This window comes from Pongo abelii, chromosome 6, assembly GCF_028885655.2.
Source record: "Pongo abelii isolate AG06213 chromosome 6, NHGRI_mPonAbe1-v2.0_pri, whole genome shotgun sequence".
NCBI lineage: Eukaryota > Metazoa > Chordata > Mammalia > Primates > Hominidae > Pongo > Pongo abelii.
In genome coordinates, this window is record NC_071991.2 from 102205885 (window position 1) to 102219989 (window position 14105).

Genomic DNA, 14105 nt, shown 5'->3' on the forward strand with positions numbered 1-14105 from the left:
TCTACCTAGTCATGTTCCAGTATGAAATTGCTTTAAGTGCTATATCTCTTTTTTGTTTTTGAGACAGAGCCTCTGTCGCCCAGGTTGGAGTGCAGTGGTGCAATCTAAGCTTACTGCAACCTCTGCTTCCTGGGCTTACAAAGACTCCAGCCTTAGCATCCTGAGAAGCTGGAACTACAGGCATGCACGACCATGCCCGCCCACCCTGGCCTCCCAAAGTGCTGGGATTACAGGCGTGAGCCACCACACCTGGCTGTGTATATTGATTTTTGTATATTTTCTTATCTAACTTTTTCTTTCTTTTTTAGAGACAGGGAATTGCTCTACCACCCAGGTTGGAGTGCAGTGGTGCAATCACAGCTCACTGTAACCTTGAATTCCTGGACTATGTATGGGGGCAATGGCAGAACCCAAGAGCACAAATTAACCCAGGGATTGTATCCCAAGGAATCTAGAAGCGGAGGATCAGTATGAACAGAGTGAGGAGCAGGGGGACAGAACTCCTCTTCAGCCAGTAACTACTGCTGTAGAAACTGACAGAACAATTCAGGGTCAGGAGCTGTCCTAGAAAGAGTGTTCCGGAGACTGCTTCCTGATGGTGCCACAGAAGTGCCTGATAGTTCTGTTCTTTTTTATAAAGTTGAGATAAACTTAACATAATATAAAATTCACAAGGCTGGGCATGGTGGCTTACGCCTGTAATCCCAGCACTTTCGGAGGCCAAAGTGGCTGAACTGTTTGAGATGTGGAGTTCGAGACCAGCCTGGCCATCCTGGTGAAACCCCGTGTCTACTAAAAATACAAAAATTAGCAGGGCATGGTGGTGCACACCTGTAATCCCAGCTACTCGGGAGGCTGAGGCAGGAGGATTACTTGAACCTCAGAGGCTGAGGTTGCAGTGAGCCGAGATTGTGCCACTGTACTCCAGCCTGGGTAATGGAACTAGACCCTGTATCAAAAAATAAAATAAAATAAATAAATATATATATACACATATATAGTTCACCATTTTAACTGTTATAAAGTGTATACATCAGTGATTTTTAGTATATTCACAACAATGTGAAACCATCATCACTATACACTTCAAGAACGTTTCCATCACCTGAAAAAGAAACCCTGTACCTATTCAGCAGTCACTCCCGTTTCCTCTCCCTGGAGACCGTGGCAACCATTAATCTACTTTCTGCCTCTATAGATTTTCCTATTTTGGACACATCATATAAACAGAATCATACAATATCTGGCCTTGTGCGCCTGACTTCTTAGTGGAATGTTTTTAAGGTTTATCCATGTTTTAAGTATATATCAGTATTTTGTTTCATTCTTTTTTGTGGCTGAATAGTATCAATTCTTGAATATACGATAGACATCTATCTCTAAATTCCACTGGCACAGCAAAAAGCAAGAACTATACTCAGTTCTGGTTGGTGTGGGTGCTCCCTGAGAAATGGAATGAAGCTGACAATGTCTTCATGATACTATTCACAGTTTTAATTATGATGATCCCAGATCAAGGTCTTTGGTTGTAAATTTACAGCAAATTCAGTGAGTAACTAGGGAATATAAAAATCTTGCTTTTAAACATCAGGAACCAATTAAGCAACATGTTGCACAGAAAACCTTAATTAACAAAGCCAGGGAAATACTGGCCCAAGTTCAGAAAGGAGACTGGCAGGAACAGGCAGGAAAAGAAACAAATCATTCTGAATGAGACTGTTCCTGCCTGAGACCCTGCTAAAATTACTAGGTGGCTTTAGAGTTTCATGAAGCTGAAAAGACATGCTGCTTATCCCCAGGACTGATCAATCCAGCAATCATTCAAATGCTTGTGCGGCAGAGTGGGTTTCTCCTGTTCACAAGTTCCCACGGGAAAGGCCAATCTGCCTGGCCCCATGTATCCATTAAACAAACTAAGGGTGTAGCCTGTATCCGCGAGATAAGTGCTGTGTGCTTTCAGAGGGCCAACATTTAGGTGTCTAACACAGTTTCTTACTAAGTCAACAGGAAGATGATAAAGGCAGCAAAAATCTGAGGACACAGCAGTGTCCTGATGAAGTGTGACATCTGCTGGCTGACCAAGAAAAAAAAGAAATATTCTTGGTCTTCAACTATTGTAAGACTTCACATCATAAAACGCAAAATAAAATAACAAGATGCCATTTTTTGACCCTCAAATTAACAAATGACTCCCTGTCCCCATCGTAACACCATGCTGAGGAAGATTCTAGGGAACCAGAATAAAGGTGGTAAATTGGTACCACTTTTTTGCAGGATAATTAGGCTTTGCTATTAAAAAAAGAGAGAGAGAACTTCTCTGTGTTTTGACCAGCAGATGGAAAGAAAAAAGACAAACCACATTAAAATGTCATATTCCCTTTAAGTCAGTACTCTCACTGCTAAGTTTATCTTAATGAAGTTATCACAGATGTGTGCCAAGATTTAGCTACAAATATGTCTGTCATGGACTGGGTTATAATAGCAAGAAACGAGAAACAATGTAACATTCAAAAATAGAGTAATAGTTTAAATTAGAATATATCCATACATTCAAACATATTTTGCTATATACCTACAGGAAATAAGGTGCACCACCTATTGTTCAAAATAAGGAAACATAAGTATTGTTGTTTGAAAAGGAAAAAAAGTCCCTCAAAAATATATATACCATGTTGTGAATAAGGTGATCTCGGAGGAAGTACAGTTATGGCAGGCCTTTCATTTTCTACCTAGTTCTTTCCGTGTTGAAAACAAAATAGGCAGGGCCCAGTGGCTCACGCCTGTAATCCCAGCACTTTGGGAGGCCGAGGCGGGCGGATCACGAGGTCAGGAGATCGAGACCATCCTGGCTAACATGGTGAAACTCCATCTCTACTAAAAATACAAAAAATTAGCCGGACGTGGTGGTGGGTGCCTGTAGTCCCAGCTACTCAGGACGCTGAGGCAGGAGAATGGCGTGAACCCAGGAGGCGGAGCTTGTAGTGAGCCGAGATCCCACCACTGCACTCCAGCCTGGGCGACAGAGCGAGACTCCGTCTCAAAAAAAAAAAAAAGAAAGAAAGAAAAGAAAAAGAAAAAGAAACAAAATAAACCGACTTATTTTTTTTATCAGAAACAAAATTCACAGAGCCAGCTAGAAATCATAGGAGGTGACTAGGTATTTTAGATACCAAAGAGAAAGCAAAAACCTTCTGTTGTGACCTCTATCCACACAGGATGAGAAAGCCTGAGCCTTCAAACCCCTGTCCCCCTACCCCCATTCTTCTGAGTTTCTGGGGAGCCCCTGGCCCATTACCCACAGAGGTTATTTCAAATCTCCACTCTCTTTCAAGCTCCCTTACCCACTCCTGCTCCTTCACTCTGAGCAAATGACTCCACATTCTATATGCCACAGGGAGAAAATGAAACCAGGCCACCAGATATGAACACCATATCTTCATGTATTTACTCCTGCTCTGTTTCAAATGCTTCAATATTTGTACACACCACCAGTAAAAGCAATGGTGAGATGACTGCTTTTATGACATCATGCCACTGTCCCAAGGTCAAGGAAGAAAAAGAACTGGAATAAACATTACGATACAACCGGTTCAACAACTACATTATTTCAGGGGAATCAGAAAAGTAGTGGGAAAGAAGCCCAATTGTAGGGGATTATGGGGTAAAGAAGAGATACCACCATAAATTCTTTATAAAAAGATGAGGAAATTCAAAATAAATATCTGGGCTGGGCGTGGTGGCTGATGCCTGTAATCCCAACACTTTGGGATGCTGAGGTGGGTGGATCACCTGAGGTCAGGAGTTCAAGACCAGCCTGGTCAACATGGCGAAACTCCATCTCTACTAAAAATATAAAAATTAGCCAGGCACACTGGTGCATGCCTGTAATCCCAGCTACTTGGGAGGCTGAGGCAGGAGAATCACTTGAACCGGGGAGGTGGAGGTTGCAGTGAGCCAAGATCCCACCATTGCACTCTAGCCTGGGCGACACAGCAAGACTGTTTAAAAAAAAAAATCCGAGAAACCAAAATAAAAACATGTATTTAAGTAGAGGTAGCAAACATAGCGTACTTTATTTTTAATTGCAGTATGACTGACATATAACTGTACACATTTAAAATGTACAAGTTTTGACATGTGTATAAGCCCATTAAACCATTACCATATTAAAGACAATGCATCCATCACCCCCAGAAGTTTCCTTGCCCCTGTGTTATTTCTCTCTCCCACCATTCCTTGCCTCTGGAGGTATACTAATATGACAGCCTAAATGTGTCTGACACAGTACAGCTATTAAATTCATCCTTTCTCTTTTACCTTCACTGTGACTGACTGGGTTCAGACCCTTATTCTCCCTCCCCAGAATATGTCAATAGCCCTGGTCTCTAGTTTTGCGCGTCTTGCTCCACCCGCGATCCGTAATCCAGCCTCTATACACCAATCCCCGTTTAGATTAAGGTCGAGGCAAAGACCCTCAACCTGACCTAACAGGCCCTTCAGGATCTCATCCTGCCTAACTCCTAGATCCTTATTTCTCGCTATGCTCCTCAAAAACTAAAGTACGTGCCAGGTACCAAATATGCTTTCCAACGTCTTTTCTTAACCTGCTTTTTTGGTTTGGAAAAAACAACCCTAAATCCTACCCAGCCCCAGGAACTCTCTACTCATCCTTCTAGAATCTAGACCAGTGGTTCCCAATCAGGGGCAATTCTGGCCCTCAGGGAATATCTGACAATGCCTAGAGACATTCTTTGCTATCATAACTGGGCAATGAGTTGCTACTGCTACATAGTGGGTAGAGACTAGGGATGCTGCAAAACATCCTGCAACGTACACGACAGTCCCCACAACAAAGAATTATCCAGCCCCGAAGGGCAACAGTGGAGAGGCTGAGAAGGCTTGAACTAAATTAAAACTCAGCATCCCATTGTCTATGAAAGCTTTCCTGTGTTCCCTCCACATCAACTCCCATGCTTGTTGACAGGCATACATTAACATCCAAAGTATATCTCTATTTCAGCATTTATCTCACTGCAGGAGAAGTTCTGATTTACATGTCCGTCTATTCCACTAATTATAATTGCTTCAAAAACACAGACTATCGTTTTTATCTGTAGATCTTGAGTGTACAACAAAACAGCATGTTCACTGTTTCGTAATTTTAAATAACATATTTAACAATGAATGAACAAAAGAGAGAAAGAAGCATTATTCTCTTGGCTTTACCAAAAAAATTCTTTAAAAATTACACAAATAATACACGTTTCATAGATAAGAAGAAGAAAAAAACAGAATGAAAAGTAATTTTTAAATAGGCAGAAGCACCATCTAAAGCTGAAAGAGAGAAACCCCCAAAGTAAATTTGAGAATTCTGAAAAGCAGTGCCAGGATTTTTACAGTATAAATCCTGTTACGTGCTCTCTACTTACTTGAGAACAGCAATCTCTTGAACTGTTATAGCCCTTTTATCTTTGGTTCCCATGTAGGAGAATATATTTGGCTTGACTCTGGTAAGAGAGAAACAAGATCATCTGAAGTCACATACCGTAATATTATAAGGAAATCCTAATTCTCATAATTTAAGTTTTAATAAAAACATACTTACAATCATAACACAGTAACAGAAGAATGAGGAGAAACTTTATTTTAACATGAATCCAGGGTGGCTGGGCGCAGTGGCTCATGTCTGTAATCCCAGCACTTGGGAGGCCAAGACGGGTGGATCACCTGAGGTCAGGAGTTCAAGACCAGCCTGGCCAATATGATGAAACCCCAGCTCTAGTAAAAATAGAAAAATTAGCTGGGTGTGGTGGTGTGTTCCTGTAGTCCCAGCTACTTGAGAGGCTGAGGCATGAGAACCGCTTGAACCCAGGAGGTGGAGGGTACAGGGAGCTGACATCATGCACTGCTCTTCAGCCTGGGTGACATAGCAAGACTCCGTCTCAACAAAAAAACAAAAACAAAAACAAAAACAAAAAATGCTGGATGCGGTGGCTCATGCCTGTAATCCCTAGCACTTTGAGAGGCTAAGGCAGGTGGATCACCTGAGGTCAAGAGTTCGAAACCAGCCTAACCAATATGGTGAAACCCCATCTATACTAAAAATACAAAAATTAGCTGGGCGTGGTAGTGTGTGCCTGTAGTCCCAGCTACTCGGAAGGCTGAGACAGGGGAATTGCTTGAACTCAGAAGGCTGAGGTTGCAGTGAGCCGAGACCACACTGCTGCACTCTGGCCTGGGCCACAGAGTGAGACTCCATCTCAAAAAAAAAATCTACGAAAACGACATAAATTCATATGCAAGCTAGAAAAGTAAATGATAGCCAGGTGTGGTGGCATGCACCTACAGTCCCAGTTACTGGGGAGGCCTGAGGCGGGAGGACTGTCTGCGCTCAGGAGTTCGAGGCTGCAGTGCACTATGATGGTGCCTGTGAACAGCCACTGCACACTATACTCCTGCCTCGGTGACACAGTGAGACCTGCTCTCTTTAAAAAAAAAAACAAAAAATGTAAATGATGGCCAAATAATTCTTTGCTTTTTTTTTTTGAGATGGAGTCTCTGTCACCCAGGTTGGAGTGCAGCGGCACAATCTCGGCTCACTGCAACCTCTGCCTCCCGGGTTCAAGCAATTCTCCTGCCTCAGCCTCCCAAGTAGCTGGGATTACAGGCATGCACCACCATACCTGGCTAATTTTTTGTATTTTTAATAGAGATGGGGTTTCACCATGTTGGCCAGGCTGGTCTTGAATGCCCGACCTCAGGTGATCCACCCGCCTCGGCCTCCCAAAGTGCTAGGATTACAGGGGTAAGCCACTGCGCCCAGTCAATAATTCCTTTCTTAGCAGTGTAAACATTTGTGGCTATTAGTAAATAACTGATGTTGTTCAAAGACTTGGGTAGCCAGCAACAAAAAAAGGCAACAATGCACTTCCTACCCATCACCTGCAATTCATTACATTACGTAAGACAGTGAAAGCAAAGAAAAATGCATTCTAGAGATATAATGTACCATTATGAAAATTCATCTTCAATTTTTAAAGTTATTGTGTGAATTTTCCTAAAATGCTGCTATTGCTTTGTATTAAAAAATGAAAAAAGCCAAATGAAATGCTAAAACTGGGATCTGAATAGTTTTGATATGAAGATAATAAGTAACCTAGTTAACTAAGAAGTATTTTATAAACTTAACCGTTCCATATGAGAAGGAAAAAGCCAGGAAGGATTTCTTAAACCCTGAGAAATCCTCAACTCCCGATCTTGGAGGAACTCCCTCCCCACCCACCTATTCCTGTCAAGAATCGTCTGTTCTCTCTGGCTCAGGTACAGGCATAGTATCACAGACTCTCTCCCAGGGAGTTAATAAATAGAGCAAAATAAATGTTACTTAATTGGGTACTGTGTATTATGGGCTGAACTGTGTCTCCCCCAAAATTAGTATGTTGAAGCTCTGACTCCCCAGGACCTCAGAATGTGACTGTATTTGGAGATAGGGCCTTCAAAGAGGTGATTCAGTTAAAATGAGGCCATTTAGGGTGGGCCCTAATCCAATCTGACTGATGTCCTCATAAGAAGAGGAAATGGGGACACACACAGAGATACCAGGGGTGTGCATGCACAGGGAAAATGCCACATGAGGACACAGCGAGAAGGTAGACATCTGCGAGCCAAGAAGAGAGGCTTCCGGAAAAAAAGCAAACTTGCCGACACCTTGAGCTTGGGACTGCTAGCCTCTAGAAGCATATGAAAATTAATGTCTGTTAAGCCACCTGATCTGTGGTATTTTGTTATGGAAGTCCTAGCAAATTAATACACTGTTTCCATATTTAAAATGAGTTAAATATATATTGGAAACCAAATTTCCACAGCATACAGACTTGCTGTGGTGTGTAGCCACTTCCATTTTTAAGAAAAGCTTTGGCACCTTGCCGATCCCCAGATATCTAGTCTCTGCTATATTTACATTCCTGTTAGAAAATCAGACCGGTCTCAGGTTTAGTCAGTCTCCAGGAATTGAGAGCTCCCAGTCTGGCAAAAACAACCTCTGCAACCACGTCAAAGGATAAGTATAGGCTTTCAAAAGAGAAAGTTAATTTTTATTTTCAACCAGATTGGTAACTCTCAACTGCATCAAATCATTTACTTATGGAATTTTCATCTTGAATTATTGGCACTATGTATGTGGGGGTCAAAAAAATTAATTCATCCATTGCCTAAGAAAACTATCCTCACGGCCTGGCACAGTGGCTCACGCCTAGAAGAAACAATGCACTTCCTATCCATGATCGGTGATTCTTTTTTTTGAGACGGAGTCTTGCTCTGTTGCCAGGCTGGAGTGCAGTGGCGCAATCTCGGCTTACCGCAACCTCTGCTTCCCAGGTTCAAGCAATTCTCCTGCCTCAGCTTCCTGAGCAGCTAACACTACAGGCGCATGCCACCATGCCCAGCTAATTTTTGTATTTTTAGTAGAGATGGGGTTTCACCATGTTGGCCAAGATGGTCTCGATCTCTTGACCTCATGATCTGCCCTCCTCGGCCTCCCAAAGTGCTGGAATTACAGGTGTGAGCCACTGCGCCAGGCCGATTGGCAATTCTTAATCCCAGCACTTTGGGAGGCTGAAGTGTGAGGACTGCTTGAGCACAGGAGCTCGAGACCAGCCTGGGCAATATAGTGAGACTCTGCCTCTAAAACCTAATAAAATTAGCCTGGCATTGTGGCACATGCCTGTAATCCCAGCTACTCAGGAGGCTAAGGTGGGAGGAATGCCTGAGCCCAGGAAGACAAGGCTGCAGTGAGCCTGATCATACACCATCATTCACTCCAGCCTGAGTGATAGAGTGAGACTGTCAAAAAAAAAAAAAAAAAAAAAAAGAAAAAGAAAGAAAGAAAACTATCATTGGGAGGAGCGTTTACTATCTGTAATCTGTGCTCCTCCTGCTCCTTTTTCCATTAGCATGGAAAAAGGAATATACATTTCTGTTGCTTTGATTTTGTATAGGCATAACAACAGTAACTCACCTTAAGTATTTGGAGAGTACATTAATAGCATCCATGGTGTCTTTGTTTTCCTTATATAGTACAAAGTGGCAGTAACTTCCCCTAGATTTTGGCCAAGAATGTTTTCTTGGATCTTGAAAGCAAAAAAATTAACATTATATATACCATAATAAAAGTTATAGATGTAAGAGCTCATTTTTCACTATAGAACCTTTGAGTGGAAAATCAGTTCTAGTCTGATAAAGAAATACAGGTTAAGTGGTTACAGCTGTGTGGACTAGCGGTATTACATTTCCTGTAATTGGACACTTAACATTATCTATCCATATTAAAAATAGAAAGCTAAAATGTGGCTGGACACGGTGGCTCACACCTGTAATCTCAGGACTTTGGGAGGCCAAGGTGGGCAGATGGCTTGAGCTCAGGAGTTCAAAACTCGCCTGGGCAACATGGCAAGACCCGTCTCCACTAAAAATAGCCAGGCATGGTGGTGCACACCTGTGGTCCCAACTACTCAGATGGCTGAGGTGGGAGGATCACATGTACATGTTGGGTAGAGGTTGTAGTGAACCAAGATCATGCTACTGCACTCCAGCCTGGGTGACAGAGCAAGACCTTGTCTCAAAAAATAAATAAAAGAAAAATATTTTTAATTAAAAAAAAGAACATAAAAAAATTAAGCCAGGTTAAATGTTAACTTCTGAGCAGCTAGTGTTATTTCAGTTGTTCAATCCTGTGTTAAATAATGTAAGATTTAGGCCGAGTGTAATCCCACGCACTGTACTCCCAGCACTTTGGGAGGCTGAGACGGGCGGATCACCTGAGGTCAGGAGTTTGAGACAAGCCTGGCCAACATGGTGAAACCCTGTCTCTACTAAAAATACAAAAATTAGCTGGGCATTGTGGTGAGTGCCTGTAATTCCAGCTACTTGGGAGGCTGAGGCAAGAGAATTGCTTGAACCCGGGAGGCGGAGGTTACAGCGAGCCAAGATCGTGCCATTGCATTCCAGCCTGGGCAACAAGAGCGAGACTCCGTCTCAAAAAAAAAAAAAAAAAAAAAAGTATGCATATATATATATATAGAGAGAGAGAGAGAGAGAGAGACATACATATATATGCTTTAGATTTAAGCTGCTCAAAGTGGCTTTTTTTTTTTAAGTACTTTGGGAAAAATATGTAAGCCTAAACTGCACTTTACAGATGCTGTACAGTAACATTCATGAGTCCTGTGTGGCACAGAGCTGCAACTGTTACTTAAACAACACATCTAGTTCATTTGATTACTGTAAATCCATGAAAGAAAAACTGAAAAAATGTTTCATACAATTCCTAGAAAGAGTCCTCTTCTTTTAAAAATAATCCTTTTTCATGAACTCATGAATCCCTTATCTTCAGAGCCTTAAGATACTGCTGGTACTGAAGCTGGTACTTGGATACCTGGCTTTGTCAAGGCAAAAGCACTGTTTGGTAAGTTAGTGATAAACTACAATGAAAAGAACAAAAGACTCCATAAACCATTTCAGAAAACTGCCATAGCATGTATGCCTAGTGAATCACCCTTCCTTCTTGATAAATATGTGAGTTTTTTCTGTCTTGGACAGAAAAGTATTACAAGTATTTCTTTAGTCCTTGGTGTGAATTCCTCACAAGTTCTTCAGAAAACTGTTGAGTAGGAATATCATTTTTGGTTTTCCTTCCAGCTCACTATCAGTTAAGCAAAGTTGTCTATACTTAGCACTTGTGACAAAATCTTTGGCATTTCACTTTACATGAAATGCCAAATGCTCTTACCTGCTGCAGTTCTGACCTCTGTCCAAATGCACAGCATAAAGAGCACAAAAGAGCAATGTTTAATTTATAATATTAAAGTGCTTTAGAGGTGAACATGCAAATGATCGCATGGTAAGTTTACACTGAGGACTTCTACAGCATCCAGTAGTTATGCGGTGGGTTAACAGCCATTTAGACATTAACAATGGAATGTTTTAGAGGCAAAAAGTGAACAAGTAGAAAACTCTTCTACAGGTGCAGCCTCCTTGTCTCAATCCCTTCACAATGGGCATGTTAGTTCATGCTCAAAGCTGCACTGTCTGTACCCACGGGATGAAGCAAAAGGTTTAAGGATAGTAAATGCTTCCCCAAAAAGAGACCTGTTTTCTTAAATATGGGAGGACATGTACCAAAATGCTATTTGTGATTATCTTTTTTTGATAGTGAGACTACAATTATTGCTTTGCTTTGTACTTTTCTGCATTTCATGAATTTCTTGCATTGAATTATAAAGACTTTTAAATTTGAAAAATGTTAAATATTATAGAAAACAGCTAAGTTCTTTATAGATTAAAAAAGATTTAAGAGATGACTTAAGAGGCTTATCAATGAGTGCAATGTTCTGACCTTGTTTTTATCATTCTTTGAACAAGCCATCTGTATATAAAAAAGACATTTTTGAGATACAGCAAAACCAAATATGCAATAGGTATGTGATAGGAAGAAATTATTGTTGATGTTTTTGGATGTGATAATAGTTTGGGGTCTCAGTCCTCATCTGGCAAATACATACTGAAATATTTATGAGTGAAAAGCCATGCTATGTAGAATTTCCTTTAAAATGCTCCAGCAAGAAAAAAAAGGAGGAAGGACAGATCAATAAAACAACAGAATGTTGATAATCTTAAAGATGGTTTATGGGTACATAGGTTCCATATACTATTTCCTCTATTTGACTGCAAGTTTGAAAATGTCCATAATAAAAACTTTAAAAATGCTTGTGATAAAAGTTGATGAAGTGTAGCTACATTTTTCTCAACTACCCCTTTGGAGTATTCATAATTAAGTATAATGGCAAGAAATAAATGAAGCCACAAGACTCAAAAACTAAATGCTGCTATACCTTAAGAGAAACCATGACAACAGAGTATGAGTTTTGGCTCACAAGCATGCATGTTCTATTTAGCAAATCCAAGCACTAAGCATGCATACAATTATCTCCTTTGCAAACAACAGATACAAGTATGCATTCTTTTTCTAAGTACACTCAATATACAAAATAGTAAGTATATGCATTGATTAACTGGGAATATTTTAAATAACAGAAAATCAATGAGTCTCCATTTATTTTGGGCAATTTTTGTGACTTTATAAAACTCCACCCCCTAAGAATGCTAAGCAGCATACACTTAGCTTTATAATTTGAGTGAATTTAAAATAACTTGCAGACATTTTTGAGACACTGATCTATACTGCAAATGCACAAAATTCCCAGGCTGGGTAATATGGTTCCTATTTGAAGAAGGCTGCTTCCAGCTTCTGAGGGCCTAACAAGGCAGTCCCAGTCTAGCAGAAATGGAAACCAGATAAAAGGGAAACCAAATTCAGGAAGTGTCATTTATTGAGCACAGAGATCTCCATGAATAAGGAAGGAAAAATGTTTCTAGCTGAGAAAGATGAAAAGATGGGGTAGCATGTGGAACATTCTTTCCTTCTTATTCAAGGTCATTCCCACCATCGCACCTCTGCACACCAACCTTCAGCTTTATCAGGGATCCTACTCCATCCATTATCTTTATTTTGTTATTCGCCTCCCTGAATTTTCACCTTCTTTCTCCATTGTCTCTTTCCTTTTTGAAAATATATATTTTTCTTTTTATAGCGATGAGGTTTTGCCATGTTGGCCAGGCAGGTCTGGAACTCCAGGCCTCAAGTGATCTGCCCACCTCGGCCTCTCAAAGTGCTGGGATTACAGGCGTGAGCCACTGCCTGGCCCTCCATTGTCTCCCTTGCATATATAAATAACTCACAGCTCTTCCATCTTAAAAGCCTAACCTATGTTCCCCTCTCCTTAATCATGTTTGCTTCTTCTCCTCTTTGCAGGTTATTCGAAAAAGCAGTCCATATATACTACCTTCCATCTCAATCTACTGTGTAAACTGGTTTCCAACCTCATCATTCCACTAGAATGCTCTGGTGAAAAGACACCAACAACTTCCATGTTGCTAAACTGATAGACAGGTTTCAGAGTAATTATCTTGCTGGACCTACCTGTAGCATTGTCCATTGCCACAGGAATGGAAGCAATGGTAGTCCATTGACCACTCTGATTATTGGGATTCCCTATTCCTGTAGATTCCATAACACCAGTCTTTCCCAGAGAGCTTCTTTGTACCTGTCTAGCTCTTCCTCCTGAGTCTCTATGGATTCCTACACACAGGGATCCCTCCCGCGGACCATTCATTTCAGAAAGTATAGAGAACCTGTACATATCACATGGCAGAATTTTCTTTTTTTACGTAAGTCTTTAAAAAACTATGTTCTTAGAGGCATTTGGAATGTATACTGTCTCAAAATATAAATTTTCGGTAATGTTATGATAGTTTAGAAGGTATTTTCAAAAAAAATCACATATACATTTTGGTAGGTAAAGCAATGTGCCCCATCAGACTGGCTTAACACATAAAATAATGTCTGAGTTTAAATAGTTGGTAATTTGTGGTGTTTGGGCACCATGACTTAGAATCTATCACATCTATGTTTTGGGATGCACAGTTCTATCTAAGAAAAGTTCAAGTTAAGAATATTGTGAATCTGCTAGATAATGCATAATAACAATTTCTATCAGGATCTGATAGTAATACAGCTAAAAATAATTGTAAATTACAAAGCTTTGTAATGATACTTTAAAAGGTAAATCATTCAAATGCTAGGCAAGATGGCTCAGGAGGACAAGCTGTCAGTGGTAGAGGGCCATGAACAATAGTCTTTGGATACCAGCTCTTCCTCCTTTCCTAGGGGTGTTCACTTTAGGCCACTCTCAGCTTGGGGAGAGTGGGGTCTATAAAAATGAATGCAGGCTCCTAAGTGCCCATCTGGGCCAGGGGTGGCCTTCCATGAGGAGGTGGGAGAGATGGCAGAGATTTAGTCCATCTTTGAATAAATGCCACAACACCACAAGCCCAAGAAGTGTGGTTCTCTATACAAGAGGGGGTTGATCCAATCTGACTTCCTTCCTGCTTCTTTTTAAAGTGAGAAATTCCTTTCTTACTGAAGGTGTCCAAAGGAAAATGGGGAAGGGTGGTTCACATCGCACAGCTCAGTACTTCACTTGTAAAAT

General features: G+C 40.9%; 1 protein-coding gene across 3 annotated transcripts in view; it reads right to left on the minus strand.

The window, feature by feature from the left end:
• PUS7 (pseudouridine synthase 7) overlaps positions 1–14105 on the minus strand; it is an 84016-nt gene that overhangs the window by 47966 nt on the left and 21945 nt on the right. For all 3 annotated transcript variants that reach the window (NM_001133464.1, XM_054559043.2, XM_024249358.3), the window contains 2 exon segments: positions 5430–5507; positions 9017–9128. In NM_001133464.1, coding sequence (NP_001126936.1) covers positions 5430–5507; positions 9017–9128 — 190 coding nt within the window.